The sequence below is a fragment of the Melanaphis sacchari genome, unplaced genomic scaffold, assembly GCF_002803265.2.
Source record: "Melanaphis sacchari strain LSU unplaced genomic scaffold, SCAv2.0 Contig59_pilon_pilon, whole genome shotgun sequence".
NCBI lineage: Eukaryota > Metazoa > Arthropoda > Insecta > Hemiptera > Aphididae > Melanaphis > Melanaphis sacchari.
The window spans coordinates 104,021-120,143 of record NW_020271423.1 but is presented as its reverse complement, the minus strand read 5'-3'; the positions used below and the strand labels follow the sequence as shown (position 1 = coordinate 120,143).

The 16,123-nt window shown below is 29.6% G+C and overlaps 1 protein-coding gene across 1 annotated transcript; it reads right to left on the bottom strand.

The window, feature by feature from the left end:
- Positions 1 to 12,608: 12,608 nt before the first annotated feature.
- On the bottom strand, positions 12,609 to 13,715 carry LOC112600058. Its single transcript, XM_025347203.1, has 3 exons — positions 13,622 to 13,715; positions 13,373 to 13,474; positions 12,609 to 13,003 (listed from the first exon to the last, which is right to left on the bottom strand). The coding sequence occupies exons 1-3, from the start codon at positions 13,713 to 13,715 to the stop codon at positions 12,609 to 12,611; spliced, it is 591 nt and encodes a 196-aa protein (XP_025202988.1).
- Between the last annotated feature and the right edge of the window lie 2,408 nt (positions 13,716 to 16,123).

Here is a 16,123-nt window from a genome sequence, read left to right as displayed (position 1 = left end):
AAAATCGATCACGTGCAAAAATAATTTGAAAAATAAAAACGTTGTAAGACGACAATATAGTTTTCTCGATTCACAGAGTGTAATATATCTAAAGACATGAACTTATTTTATGTACGCGTTTCCATCAAGCCGCGTGTATTTTGATTATCTCCTAAAGCTAATTCGGTTATAAGTGATTAAATTATTTTTAACATATTTTACTATCAGATATTTAGGTATTTTTTTTTTGTATTTTTATTTTTTGTTGTAGAATACGTTTTATATGAAATCTTAAAAAAAAATTGTTATTATAGTTGAATTATAATTAAGGTATTTTAAAAACTTCTAGCTGAATAAATGTAGGTATATATACATTTTTTTTTTTTTTTTTTGTTCTGTAACTGATGCCAGACAGTACTGCGACGGTTATTTAATGCGTCTGTATTTACACTTATACTAGCCCCTCTAGAAAGAAAAATTACAATTAGAATTTTTGAACAAGATGAGTATACTTTGACGATGTAGTAGACCAGTTAACTTACAACTTTTAATTTTTATACAATGGTTTAATTTTTTTTTCGTTATTGACATCAAACAAAGACCAACATAATTGTTGGATGATTTCCTAGCTGATCTATACTATACAATTAATGATAGTTAGTGTTGTAGTAGTGTATAGTGGAATCGTCGACGATATGAAAGACGACGTTGTTCGTCCCCTAATCACTGCAGTACCACACCACCCAATCTCCCTCTCAATGACGGTAAAATTATTTAAATAAACCGTTATCGGTGTCACAGACCGCGAATACTACGGAAGTATTGTATAATATAATTCAGCGGCATTTCATAAAAATAAAGATTTGATTAGATGAATTCTACTTAAATTAATATGACATTCATTGTAGGTGCTAATACTACAGTTGTGCGCGACTACTTCGTTTTGGCGGGCTTCTTCGTATGAAGGGGATGAGGACGAGAGTCATCGGTACTGTTGCGCAGCACTTTAAGTATAATAATAGTGTGTGTATTATGCACGCAGTACGTCTTATTCGCGAATTCGGAATATTAATGTTTTTAAATCCTCATACATATACATATTATGCTGTGTACTTTGTAATATATAAATTATACACACACACACACACACACATACATGTCATATACGGCGTATATATATGACGAAATATAATAATAAAACGCGAGCGACTTAATTCGTTAATGTGATTTCCGTGTGAAGTAGATTAAACATTTAATACTCTCCCCGGTCTCGCTCACCATCACAATAATACGAACACCCACACACCCACACACCTACATACATACATACATACACGCATACATATATTGATAGTCGCTAATGTTAGGACTGTGGAGCAGTCACTCAGCAGCGGCGGCGGCGGTGGCAGAGGGCTTTGAATATTTTTAACCCTCTTCATTGTACTCGCGTGTACGACAAGAACCCCCTCCGGCGGCTCGGTGTATACATAAATAGGGGACCATCGGCGGCGATTATTAAATACCAACATTACGTTGTAAAATAATTCGTCACAGTTTCCTGATTATGTAATTTATTACTCTCGAGTCCGTCCCGACTTTGGCAAATATAACTTTGAATCATTCGTATCGACAAATTACATATGGTATGACTACACACACAGCATATGTATACCGCGCACACACGCGTACGACTGTACTAACGCATTATAATATATTATACACGGCGGAGTGACGAGGGACAAGGATAGAGTGAGAGGAGACAGAGAGACGGCAACTATAATGTGTAATATAAAGGACTGAAGGAGCTGAGGTCGTATTATTATATTATTGCTATTAGTCGTCGTCGATGGGTTTCGGGCGATGCGGTGTGAGAAAGACGTCGGACAGAAGTGAACACACGATCAAATGAATAATCGTTCAAATATAATAACTACGTCGTTATGTTATAAATATATATGTGTGTATTACTAACGGCAAACGTATAGGAAATCCGGCCGTTCTATATATTATTATTATACGTTTCCTGGCAGAAGCAAACGCAGGATTTGGTAAAGAGGGATAGTTATTTTTATTCCTTTATTCCCGGTATTAAGTATATATTTACAGATATACAAATATATTATGTATGGAATCTGCAGTCTAAATATGTACAAATAAAGATTTATTGCATATTTAAAAAAAAATATCGATCACTATTATCATATTATAATAGTTTTACTTTACTTTTTAATTACATCATTATAATAATAAATCTAGTCTATATTGAATAAAAATAAATAAACATGCGCTTTAAATTATTTTAAAGTTGAAAGTATTTGTTCTGTAATGTTTAATTTGTTACCGGTTAATTTGCAAATATAGCTTTGCAAAAGGTCAAGGTTTCAGTAAATCGAAATTAGTTGATGACATTTTATTTGTTTATCAATTATAAGTTATACCCCATCGTAAATGAATATTATTTTTAAATAAAATAAAAATAATAATTACAGTTACGTAGGAATACTATACTACCACATGATTTTATATGGTTCTTATTAAAAAATATATTTTTAATAAATACCTATCTTTATTTTAGAAATAACTCACTTTGAAAAAAAATAATTTGGGTACTTTTAATTTGGTACAAAATACGATTAATGAAGGGCTTGTACTATGATTCATCATACCACTGTAATTGGCCTGTCATTTTTGAGCAATGTGAACTTTTAGTGAAAAATAAAATATTTTTAAATTTGTACGTATAGGCATTAAATAATGGTAAAGAATATGACCTATCTACCGTTTAATTTTAAAGTTTAATACGTGTATCAAATTTTATTATTTTTAACAATATCATTATTTATTATTGCAGTTGCAGAAAAACTTTGTTGTTCAAACTACGTAGTAGTTTTCAACTTTTTTTTTTTTTCACGACGACGACGCCCTAACTTAAATCCAAATAAATGGCAACACGCTTAAATCATTTAGAGCAAAGAGTTTATAAACATTAATAAAATCCGAAAAATGTGTCAATAAATAATAATTGACTCATATCTTGCTTATCTTAGTACTAAGATGGTACCACAGCAGGTTAAGAACCACATACTACAACTATAGTAAATATAGTATAATTATTACTATTTTGGTTATTGTCAAGTTATACGTTAATGTGCATAAAAAAAATAATAAAATTACTGAAATCACTTTAAAAAAAAAAAAAAAAAATGTTTTAAAAATGGAAAACCAATAAAAAATATAAAATGAAAATTTCACCTTTCAAGTGTTTATCACATGAAACGAATTAAGTACTTGGAACGGAATACCATAGAGCATTCATAAAAAAATAATATTTAGATTAAAATTTAGACCTTATATTTATTGAATTACTATACTTATAGTTATAATATAATATATAATATTGTATTAAGATGTACGTCATATAAAAACAACGATAACATTACTGTTTGATTAAATTGCAATATTTTAAGTTTTAACTATTAAAAATAAATGTGGTCTACTACTTAAATATATAATTGATTAATATTACTTAATAGTTAATAGGTATTAATAACGAACTATTTTCCGAAAACGTGTGAAATAAAGTCCGTGTTTAGTTTCCTATTTTAATTAACTACTATTATTGTTTAGGTATATACAGTGAATTTACTTTAATTACCTGAACGAAAGTTCAGATAATTTAATCATCTAGTTACTTTAATATGATATATATAATAGTTAGAAGTGAATAATCATGTTTAATTATACCATACAAATATACAACTATGTGTTTTAATTTTTAATCATCATTGCAGAATATAATATGGGCAATTTACATGTATACACATTTAAATAATTAGTAGATTAAGATTTAGGATAAAAAAAAGGTTAAAAAATATAACTTTCATCTACATATTATATTTTTTTTATTATATAAATAGTATATAAAAGTATGATATTTAAATTCCGCCCCCCCCCCCCCCAAAAAAAAGACATTGAGCAGAAATTAGAATTTATCTTTTGTGTGAGTGTTGTAAAGGAAAAGATAAGGGTGGGCCCTTCGGCGATATTATTTTTTATTTTACGACCGACCGCCGTCGTTGACTAAAACGTCGGATGCGTATAAAAAACAAATATCATCGTCTCGGCATGTATACACAAACACACCCACACATATACAAATACCGAAAAACTAAATTTTATTCGTACACATTTTAATTTACATATTATTATTACTATTATTATTATATGCTATCATTTATTGTCACATCGGAGTCGTTAAAGTCTATCATTGCCCAGAGCTTTTTATTTGGTATCCAAATGAGATTATGCGCACGTATAATATACGTACACTATGCACGACGCGTAGCACGGTGTTCTATACGATATTTTTCAAGTATATTACGTATAATTTAATATCAATATACATTTATTACAATATAATGGCTAGTAATTATTATATTTTACACGTGTAAAGGAATTTTAATACGCATGGACAGAAAATCGCTTAATTGATGTAGATACGTCAAATGTCATGATAGGAAATTTCATATTTTTACAGTTTAATTAATTACCGAATGTGATCAGGCGTACTTAGACGTACACTTGGTTTACGTGTAAATCTGTTGTAAACTTGAGCTTATAATTAGGTATTGCGAGGCAAATATTAGTATATGGTAAATACCATATTCTACCAGGTACCAGCTATTTTTTAATATAATATTTGTATACTGATATATCGTAAATAGTACACAAACCCTGCTGTACAACCCTTATAAAAATTATATTGAATACAATTATTATGAACGTATTGTAAAATAATATTACGGAACGATATAACAGTATTCTAGTAATGCGTAACGAAATAATCACAATACAATTAGCGGTGAAAACGAAAATTATTCATGTATTATTTTTTTACTGTGAACGAATCAATAAACAAACGATTACAATTTAAAATTAAAATGTTAAGGGGAAATTCGAGGGAGAGGGCAAGCGGTTCACTGGCTCGTCGTACCGCCCATGCTCATCCGCCAGCCGTTAGGTGGATTTTATTTTAAATCATCTCGGCGAGCACCGTCGTCGTAAAATACAATAAAGATTATTATTATTTTTATAATGTAATGAGCACGACAGTAGCTTACGAAAAATCCGCGATAGAGGGGCGCCAGACAAGTTCCGAAATTAAAATGGAATAAATGACTTGGTACATAATATAGTACAGTAAGTTATGTATATAAATATAAACGATGATATTATATAAAGAACAATCAAGTCGAAAAAATACATTTATTTCACGTGACACGGCTGTCACGTAGTGTAGTAGAGCTATTTTAATGAAAAATTAAATGCGTTTAACTTTCATATTTAACCAGCGACGGGGGAAAAAAAAATCCTGTGACAGTGACAGTGGCGTTTAGGGAGTTGAACTCCCCTCGACATAATATATTATATTATTATAAGCTATGTATATATATTTATATTTTTTATTTTATCATGTTATATATGAATGCAAGTTTTATCAGTTTTTCCCATCTCATCCACGAGGCCTATAGCCGTTACTGCACTGTCATTAACTACTTTCTTTGAATCGACGAAATTCTGCCTCCGTGGCTGCGTTGTATTTGCATAATATTACGCATATACCTATAAGTACGCCGTAATGTTGAACGATTCGATAACAGTAAACGATCGCGAATAAGCGTTCATATTCTCTTGTCGGGATTTTAGCTCGATAATGGCAGGTTTTAAAGCAATACATTGTAGGAGTTCATCGTCTCACTTCTCCTCGTCGACGTTGGGTTGTAATTAAATATACAATTAACGCTGCAATTGAATAAAAATATAGCTTTCGTCGGGCTTGAATAGACTCAGCGTGAACTATGTGCCTTTCAAAGCTCCCGCATCACATTAACGACTATTATAATACTCGCATATTATTTGACTGACGATTATAAATTATACGTACGTAAAGTTAACATTTTGATTTTCAAACAAGTTGTCATAACACTCATAACTCATAACGTACACGGTTGTTTAGCACTTGACTCGTACAATTGTACCACGGAGTGCAATCGTTTAAGAACCGTTCGAGTCAAACGGTGTTGCAGTGTAAAGGTGCGTAAAGAAATCTCTGCAAGGTCCATTGCTTATTTAAATTGATATTTGTGGTGTTTTCAGTCGGTTGAGCGATTTGAGGGGTTGGGGGGCATTCGTTTTTCTCGATGACAGTAAATTATACTCATTATTATTGAAGACCCGTCAAACGGTCGTGTTATGAATTGGAATTTAGAGGTTAGTATACATCTACGCGTGATGATTTTCTTCATCACAGTCAATCAGGTATATGATGATATCGTGCAAAGTGAAAAAACGACAAATGAAATTGACGGTTACAAGGCGATTTGCCGTAAGCGCCGATATTGTTTCATTACGAAAAACGTATTTTAATTATTAACTATTTATATTATAATATTATAGCTGATGCAATAAAATATCTAATCTGCCGAAGAACAGATCAATAAAAACGTTTTACGCAGAAACGTGACGATGTCTTTAGTCTATGTATGTCGCAGGCAGTCCATAAAAATGTATACCTAATAGAGTACATAATGTGACTGATAGACCTTGATCGTTGAACAATAATATTTTCGTAATAATATAATTGTACATTTAAATCGGTGTCTCAGTGCACGACTTTGACATGATTAGCTCGTCAAGTCCATGGAGGGTTTTTTGAGAATTGTGTGCTTAAAATAATATCCTTCGCATTTTTGACTAACTTATTTTCGAAAAATATCGTCGAAAATAGTTTTTTTTTAATGGAGTTTAAATTTATTCGAAATTAGTCATAAGTATTTAAAGTTTACGTGAGTAGAGTAGTGCTCTGATTATTAGTGTTCATGGTATTACAATAGATACACACTTGTGCCAAACTATTTCACTTATTAAAACTTAAAGTACTGACATGAAAAAATGATTTAAAATATATATATATATCTTTTTTTTTAAATATTGCTAACATCAATAATATAAAACTATGTAAAAATAATATTTTTAAAAGTTTTAGTTTTTTTTTTTTTTTTAAACGAGTTATGTAGACATTTAAATAAATTACCTTGCATTTGGCGTATGAATGAATGTTAGTATTTTGTTATTTTTCAAATTTATGTCTTTAGTATTATGATTCCGGTAAAGGTACCACAGGTACTATAACCATCGTTTACTATTATGTACTATATATTAAATATCATGGCTATAAAAATTTACTTTAATAACTATCGTCAATAATTAATTTGTAATTATTTTGGTATTTAAAACAATTTGTTTAGTAAATTGTTTGTCGGTGGCTGATTGTTTAATTTGCAGTATTGTTTACGACTGGGTACGTTGTACCACTTACAATTTTAAGTCATTTGCAAAGCATTCAACTACATTGGTTTTCGTTTAATCATCATTCGTTAACTACAAAATACGTATAACACAATTTAAAAAATATATTCCGGTTTACAGCGGATTTTAGATAAAATAAAAAAATAAATGAATAATGCTTTTATAGTACTATACATTGCTTTTATATAACTGATTTGAAGAGAAAATGCATTTATGAACTAAATATTTCCAAAATTTACTTGAAAATGTATAGTAATTACTTATTTGTTAGTGAAATCGATTAGTATAAATAATAGTGAAAAGTTTATAATATCAAATACTAAATGCATTTTTAAGCTAACCCCACATAGTATCAGATACTGCACTTTATTTATAATAATAATTTTAATTTGAACTTTAATCATAAACAATTTGAAACTATTTATTCGCACTTCATAAAATACTAAAACAAAATACATTAAATTGACACTACAATTTTGCATTGTTCAAAATAATTATTTTTTTCGCTGTATAATTATGATAGTAAAAATAAATTTTTCACAAAGCTATTTTCATTAACTTTTTTAGATATTTAAACGTTTCGATTAAACATTTTATTTTTATTTAAAATCATAAACATACCACATTATATTATATCGTATTACCATTATCTCGTACAACGGTGGTCACTGTCTTACACTCTTACGGCGAATATGAATGGATTCGGATGTAGCATACTTGTAAATGATTTTCTGGAAATCTGTGAAGCTTTTATGTTCAATCTCTTCAATTGTTTATAATTCGTCGATTGATATATCAATACATGGGGTGTTGTTCAACATGACGTATTTCACGTACTCGGAGATATGTAGGTACCTATATAATATTCTGCCGTTGAGAGGGGTAATACATCATTAAATTGAGAAACACGGGCGCGTTCGCGTGTGAATAAAATACGAAACTAAAGTCCAGACCGGCGGAATCTGTCAATTTTTTTCTATTTTAATTTATATTGCATACACAAAAACTAAAATATATAATATATTATTCGCGAAACGGTTTTTACCTCGATTTTAATCGAACGCACTCATATATTAAATATACAATGGGTCCGTGTATCCATACATATATGTGCATTATTTTTTTTTTTTTTTTTTTATATATTTTACCTTTTTACAGTTTATTTCAATCGCCGTATACAAGCAGACCCGTAGGAGAATTTTTTTTCGCCCGCGTGCCGTACGCATATATATCGTGTAGCGTTCGTGGCCGGAGTAAATTGGAAATTAATGTGCGGGCGTATTCGATTATTCAAAACAATTCCACACGATGATATGCTGTCGTCGTGCATATAGAATAAAAGGGGTCGCCGCCGCCGCCGAGCGAATAATTTTAAATCGAAGCCGAAAGGGAGACTTTTTTTTTTATATTTATTTTTTGTTATTATTTTTTTTTTTTTTTACATTGGCGTTAATGGAAAGTCCTGTAATAATTGATGATCCGGCGAATGTGCGTTTATTCTTCGGCTGCAGTGCAGGCGGCTGTGGCGAAATATAGTCTGTATATCATACACTTTTGAGTATAATAAATGTTGATTAATTTATTTCGTCGGGACTGTACATGTATATAGGGTGAATTAAGTTTTGATTCAAACTCTATCACTAATAACATAGTTATTGTTATTAATTTCTCGTTATATATACCTGCGGTAATCGCGAATTTAATATTATAGGTATATTATTTTATTGCATAGTATGCATCGCTATAGTGACACGAGTCGTGATTACACATATCAGATCTATTGGGTATATAATCACTTAAAATGAAAAGTCTTGTCAGAACCCTCATGTTTTGTATGTTGATTTTTATCGGCTGTTATGACGTGTTTATAATGACCATGTTATGGATGTAATGACGCTTATTTTTGGTAAATTTAGAAAAATAGTTAGTATATTATGGCCAAGTGCCATATAACTGCGGTTTATAACAAGAACACCTAATTTTAAATATGAAGCAAAATGTATTCAGTGTCAAATGCTATGGCCATTAATAATAAAATAAGTTCAAAAACAAACTCTGAACAACTATAAATGAAAATACATAATTTTTATTAAAAAATGCATGTTAAAATTTTACAAGCTTGAATTACAGTTTTTTTTATACAGTATAAACTTAATAAATATTAATGCATGTAATACAAATATACTTATATTTTTTAATAATACTGCACACAATATATATGACTACTGTTTTCTAATGACTTTTTTCCTATGTTGGTTGTTATTATTTATTTTTTCTTGGACTCTTGAACGTTATAATACACGATTTTTAAAATGTCATTGACTTACACATATAATAATTATATGACGTATTCAGGGTCATCGGAAAAAAAAGTTAGAGTGTGTACGTATCTCAGACGTTTAATAACGCAAATTACGGTCGGAAAAGTTGACAAATTATATGCCTTGAAGCTTAGTGCGATTAAATGAGTGATTTAAATCAATTTCATATTTTATTTTAAACTATTTATGAGATGTAACGTCGAGGTATACCGGAACTGGCTGTGTTCTTAAGCATTTTTTACCGCTCTGTTTACTTTGCAATAAACCTCAATAGGATCCACTTTCTGTAATTTCTTTCGAGGCTGTTTCACTAAGGGGACGCTTTCTTGTCATCATTATTATTCGCACAATTGAACGCATAATTTATTGTTTAAATGTGTAACAGTAGTAAAAGAAATTTGATAATAGCTAGACCTGTTGTATATGTAACGTTTGTTTCATACATAATCAATGACAAAGTAACATGTCGTCTACGACCAATATTACATCATGTATTCTCAGACATAGTAGGTACTCTAATATTATCCCGAACATGACTGTTTAGGTACGTATGATTGAACCACCATTTCTTTGCACTACCCTATCTACCTTGTTTTACAATAAATAGTAGGTAAGTACATAAATATGTGTTCGACTTGAAAGTTGGATATCAGTGTAAAGTAATCAACCTATAATAAATATTGTGCGATAGAGAAAAATTCTTTGAAATTCTTCTTGATTTATAAATACCGAACTTGAAAAAGACGAAATTGATTTGTGATTTTTAAATAAAAAATATTTAATTTTCAGAAATCTATACCTATAATAGTCGATATCGTATTTTATAAACAGTTTGTTTTTTTCATAGTCATTTTAGACGCAATTGAACTCTATTACAAGTTTATAGTCAAATAGTTCGAATATCATAATAATGGCATGTATACGCTAATATAGTTCGTATATTTTTAAATAGAATTAGGTACTGGTTGTTCCGCTTATCAGGAAACGTTTGTTTAAAAGCACCGAAACCACTTAAAAACATACGTATTTTTTATCATTTTTTCTCACATTTAACGTTTCATCGAAACTGTTGCGGTATGCCTATTACTTACATCATCAATTATACACATATTACGAATGATATACATGTATTACAAGTTACAACGAACCCCTTAAAAATCGTTATCGTATCGCACTCTTATAATATATTATATTATATAAATTACGTCCCGTTGCTGTGCACATTTCATGACCCTCGGAAGTGTCGAAATAGTCGCGTCATTATACGACCTTGAATTCAGGAAAATTTCGACCTATGATAGTGTAGAACACCGTGACCAGTGTTCGGGGCCTGATTTATGTTTTTACTATTATTATTTAAGGCAGAAAGTGCGAGAAAAAAATCACGTTGGTTATTTCTTGATCATAATGCATATGCTATTATTGTATTATGGATACCTATAAATAAAGAGTAAATAAATTAATGATGGGTACACATAAGATGTAAATTTATTTATTTATTTTAATTCCAATTTGTTCAGATCACTCACTAACTAATTTAATTTAAGTATGACGTGTTATGTTCATATTCCTAGAAATACTTTTTGAGCTATAATAAAAAAAAAAACTTAAATCGTATAATAAGAAGAATATATTAGTTATGCATGGATACTCTATTTTATAAAAATTTAAACTTTAGACCACATAAAATAATATTAATTGTTAAGTTACACAATTATTTTTTTTTATATTGTTTTTGTAAGAATAACTTTAAAGAAATCATTTTTTAGTTTTTTTAAATTTTAGTTATGAATATCAAGTATTTTATAAATTTTGTTTTACAAAATGATTTGAAATTTTTGATGATTTAGATGAATATCGTAAAATTTTTTAAATTTAAACACTTATAACTGGTAAATGAACTTTTAATGAGAAATCTTGTATTAAACTTTTTAGTTAAACAACAAGTTGTTGTTTGTTAACAAAAAGAACCAAAATTGTATTATGGTACATAAATAAAAATATCCAAAAAAAACAGAAAATATTGTTCAAAAAAAGCCAAAATATTTTTAAAATTATTTTATACCTAATAAATATTAATACAGAATTTCAAGTTACAATTTTTATTAATTTTTTAATTCCAAAAAAAAAAAAAAATAAATATATAATAATATTAATATAAGTTGTATTGAAATTTGATTTTTGTAAAAATAACCACACTTTTCACATAATTTTTTTATTTTCTAGAAAATGATTAAAAACTTTGAATCGTACACTTTTAATTACTCTCTCTCTCTCTCTCTCTCTCTCCCAAAATATCAATCCTAAAAAAATAAATAGATCTAATTGGTTATTATAAATCACTCCCAAAGTTGAGAATTGAAGCATTTTTACTGTTCCAAAAGGTTACACGTACGAAAAAAACTTCCATTATGAAATAAATACGTTCATCGCTGATTCTAGATTCTAAAAATAATTAATCCACGATATTTATGATATTCAGTTGTTTCACTATTAGTTTTTAATAGTATTGATTTAGATAAGCAATACAATTTTGTTCTCAATAATAAAGACGTTTATTTTTTAAACTAAAATAATGAAAACATGTATGACAAAACACAGTCTGTGAGCCTTGCGATTGTGTACTTGCAGCCTCTAATTCGTGATATGCGGTAAACCGAAAACAACCACAAGCTCATTTAAAACTATCGGACCAGAGCAAAACCAGGGCCAGGTTATCTTAGGTTCGCGTATACCGGACCTGAGTGCCGCGTGCGTGATCCTTCAACGTCTGTTGCAACCAGCATTTACATTTCACCAAACAGAAAAGGGTCGTGGAAAACACATATAAATATATTACTCGATTTACCAACCACCCGGAATACGTGTGATGAGATCCACGCGGCGAAGTTACGCATTTCTGTTGCCGCGTTTACGCGTTACTTGAGGTGGGAAGACGATTCAAGTGACGTTTGAATTCCCGCAGTCGGCTACTTCCACCCTGAGATATCCTTGTTGATTCGGAGTCAATGTGTATGTGATTGGCCGCGTTCGTTGGTTGCAACGGACGTTATAGGTACACACGCATGCGGTGCTCAGGTCCGGACACACGGCCGCGTGAGTTTCGTTTGCTGAGTGTTGTTCGATAATTGTTGCGCCAGTGTAATCGCAATTGGCGTTAATCACCTTCACTTTTACTCCTTCGTCGAAAATCATGGTGTCTTGATAACCTTCACAAACGGAACCACAGAATTTCATTGCTTCGGACGGAAAACTCACGTTTGAAATCTTGTCGGCATACATGTACACGTCAGCTTTGCACAAATGCTTGATTCTAGATTCTGGGAATTTTATGCCTGTAACGATGTAAAGTTGGGTTGATGATATTTACAAATACCGATACGCAGAGTTCCGCAAGTCATGGGGTTTAGTGAATATTTGTCACGACTTTTCTCGCTAGCTTTTTCGAATTATTAACCGGAACCGCATAAGGACAATTCAAAAGAAAAGAAAAAGATTCCGGCAAACCTATATTTATAATAATAATATATAATATATCAGCCACTTTAGCCAATCGCTCATACTTCTAGTGCCTCCGATAAGGAAATATTATAGGTGTTTCCTATAATATTTTTAGTGTAATATGTATCATTTACGCAATGTTATTACACGCGCAAGGATGTGTTGTTGAAATCAGAGTAAAAAATAGTAAATACGTAACGAACCTAAGATCTCGAGTGGGTCTCGAAATTTTCCTTCACCACACGGCGGTGGTACATTGTACATTCGTTCTACATTATTTTTCGACGGACATTGACATTTTTCGTCTGAAACGATAATTGAACGTACAATAAAATACAACCATATGCCTAAGTTATACTCATTGTTTGGAACATCAAATTTGATAAAAAATAAAATGTCCAAATTATACACTTATACGCTATTATCAACACGAATATGTTTTAGAACTTTACTATTTAGCCGGAGCGGATGACTGACGATCGATTGTAACAGCAATAACAGTGTCAAAACTACTTGGAACATTTCTTCTGTATATTTTGAAAACATAATATCAGCTTGTTTAATACTCGAAGAATAAGAAAAATAACGATAAAATATTGAGTTACTTGCGTTAACTACATATGTATTCAAGGGACTCGGCTGTATGAATAACTCGACAAATAATTATTCGAAAATAAATATTATTTATAATTTGTATTATAATACGAGTTACTATGGAATCGATTTTTTCGAACACTTGGAATATTGTATTAGCCGTATAAATTGTTGTAGGTAGATAATCATCGATCACTATATTGGCAAACAATAATACGATAATAAAATTTGCATGCTGACACACAAGAAAACGCACAATGTCAGTACTTAATGTAATAATAATCGATAGATTGTTGTGATAAATTTTAGTTATGTGCAAATACATTTAAAATTTGTAAATAAATTATATTCTATTTTTAGGTGAGGACTTCAGTATTTTGAGCCATCTAATGGAAAATAAGGGAGTTAACTGATCCACAGCCTTAGGTTTTAGTCGCAGGGCAATGATTGTGTTTATTAAAAAAAGGACATCAATTTAATTCTTTGATTTTTTTTTTGTGTGTGTGTCTGAAGACACTTTTTATAGTAGAAAAAATGATTAAAACTTAAATGAATGTAGTTGTTAGCAGAAAATTTGATCTATATGGTACTTTAAGAATGTATTTAAAATTACTCAAAATTTAGAAGTAAACAAATTTAAAGTATTTTTTATAATATTCAGGAAAAACTAGATATTTTTTACACAAGTCAGGTTTTCAAAATTATTATTTTTAGTCGAAATCAAAAATAATTTGCTGTAGAAATTTAATTTCTTTTTATATTTTCCTATTTTAAAAGTTTCAATAGATATAATTTTGAAAATATTTTAACTATTTTTGTGTTCTTTATAATTAAATATTTGAAATGCTCAACGTTTTTAGGTTTTTTCAATATTTATGTATGGTTAATTTTTTTTTTTTTATTAAATATAATTCCATGTTTAGTAGTTTATTTTGTAATTTAAAAACCCAGAACATAACATTATTTTTTTATAAATTTTGTTACAATTACGAATACTGCTTGCAAATGATTACGTAGTTTTTTTTTTTTTTTTTTTTTTTTTTATTGAAATTAAACCTAACGCAGTTAAAAATGTATAAACAATTTTCAATTTTATTTGTTACAATTTGTAAAATGAATGCATGTTGGAAGTTAGGGTAGGTTAATAGGTCGAATAGTTCTCATCGATTGTGCAGATGGGGTAAGCGTTCAATGAAAGTGCAAGGGAATTAAAACGGATGTAATGTATTGCTATATTGGAGACAGGATAACGAGGTTATATATGCATTTCCTATAGATATTATAATGTTGTAAACCAGTATTAGCATGATAAATATACTAGTTCCGAAATAGATCTTTTCCAAGTTGCGAATTTATATTAATATTTTATTAATTATTATAATAATTTGACGAAATACGTTTCTCACGTATTTTAATAATTATAAAAATTATTAGTACCTATTATAGTGTATACTGTATACATTTAGTATATGTCTTTTATGGCTTATATACTTAAATTATTTTGATTTCTAAACGTGATATTGGTTTAGGGATATCGAGTGTGGATTTTGAATACCAAACAGCTACATGAAAACATGCCCAATCGTTCACCGCTAGGTAACATTTACTATTGGACTATTGGTATTTGATAATAGATACATTATAATAAATGTTATTATAATATTTAATTATCGCGAAGATTATAAATGGAAATGGAAAAATCTAATAGTAGACAGTAGATGTGATGTTGTGCTTGAAAAAAGCTAGTAACTACTTTGCATAAACAATTCGTAAAATTATACTCAAATGAGTTGTTTTTTAGACAAATGTGCGCAAAGTAGTTGTAGCCGCAGTTAATTACTCACCGGACTAATTTCCTGCTGGTCCCTCAGACCTATGGTTTTTAAACTTCACAAAGGTATGTGTTATTTCTTTAATATCCAACACAATTTTTTTGTTTGTAACTTGTCTGCACACATTTTTATTCAGAACGATTTTATATCGTTATCCGTTAATTATTGTCTTGGAAATAGTGGCCATAATATTAACAGTTATGTGCCCACATGGACAAAAGTTCAATCATTAAAAATTAACAATGCATTCATACGAACGATAAAATATTCAGAATAAACTTGCATACACTATTATAAATTAACATACTTGTTATACATTGAAAACTGACAAGTCACCGAAATATCATCGTAAAAGTTTTCTTAAATGTTTTTTTTTCCTTAATACAATGTCAACTACAGAAGGTTCAAGCATAATTTATTAGCACCTATAAATATTAACACTTCGTATGAATATGTTTTTAATGGATTTAGAATACAATAAATATAGTTTGTTTTTTTTTTACTTATATTTTAATATTTTTTTTTACT

Bases quoted from the DNA above. Each gene is read 5' to 3' on its own strand.
- LOC112600058 (XM_025347203.1), bottom strand. From the start codon at position 13,715: ATGTTTTCAAAATATACAGAAGAAATGTTCCAAGTAGTTTTGACACTG. The intron at 13,475-13,621 runs GTAAAGTTCTAA...TTATCGTTTCAG, and splicing joins TCATCCGCTCCGGCTAAATA to ACGAAAAATGTCAATGTCCG. The intron at 13,004-13,372 runs GTTCGTTACGTA...ACATCGTTACAG, and splicing joins AGACCCACTCGAGATCTTAG to GCATAAAATTCCCAGAATCT.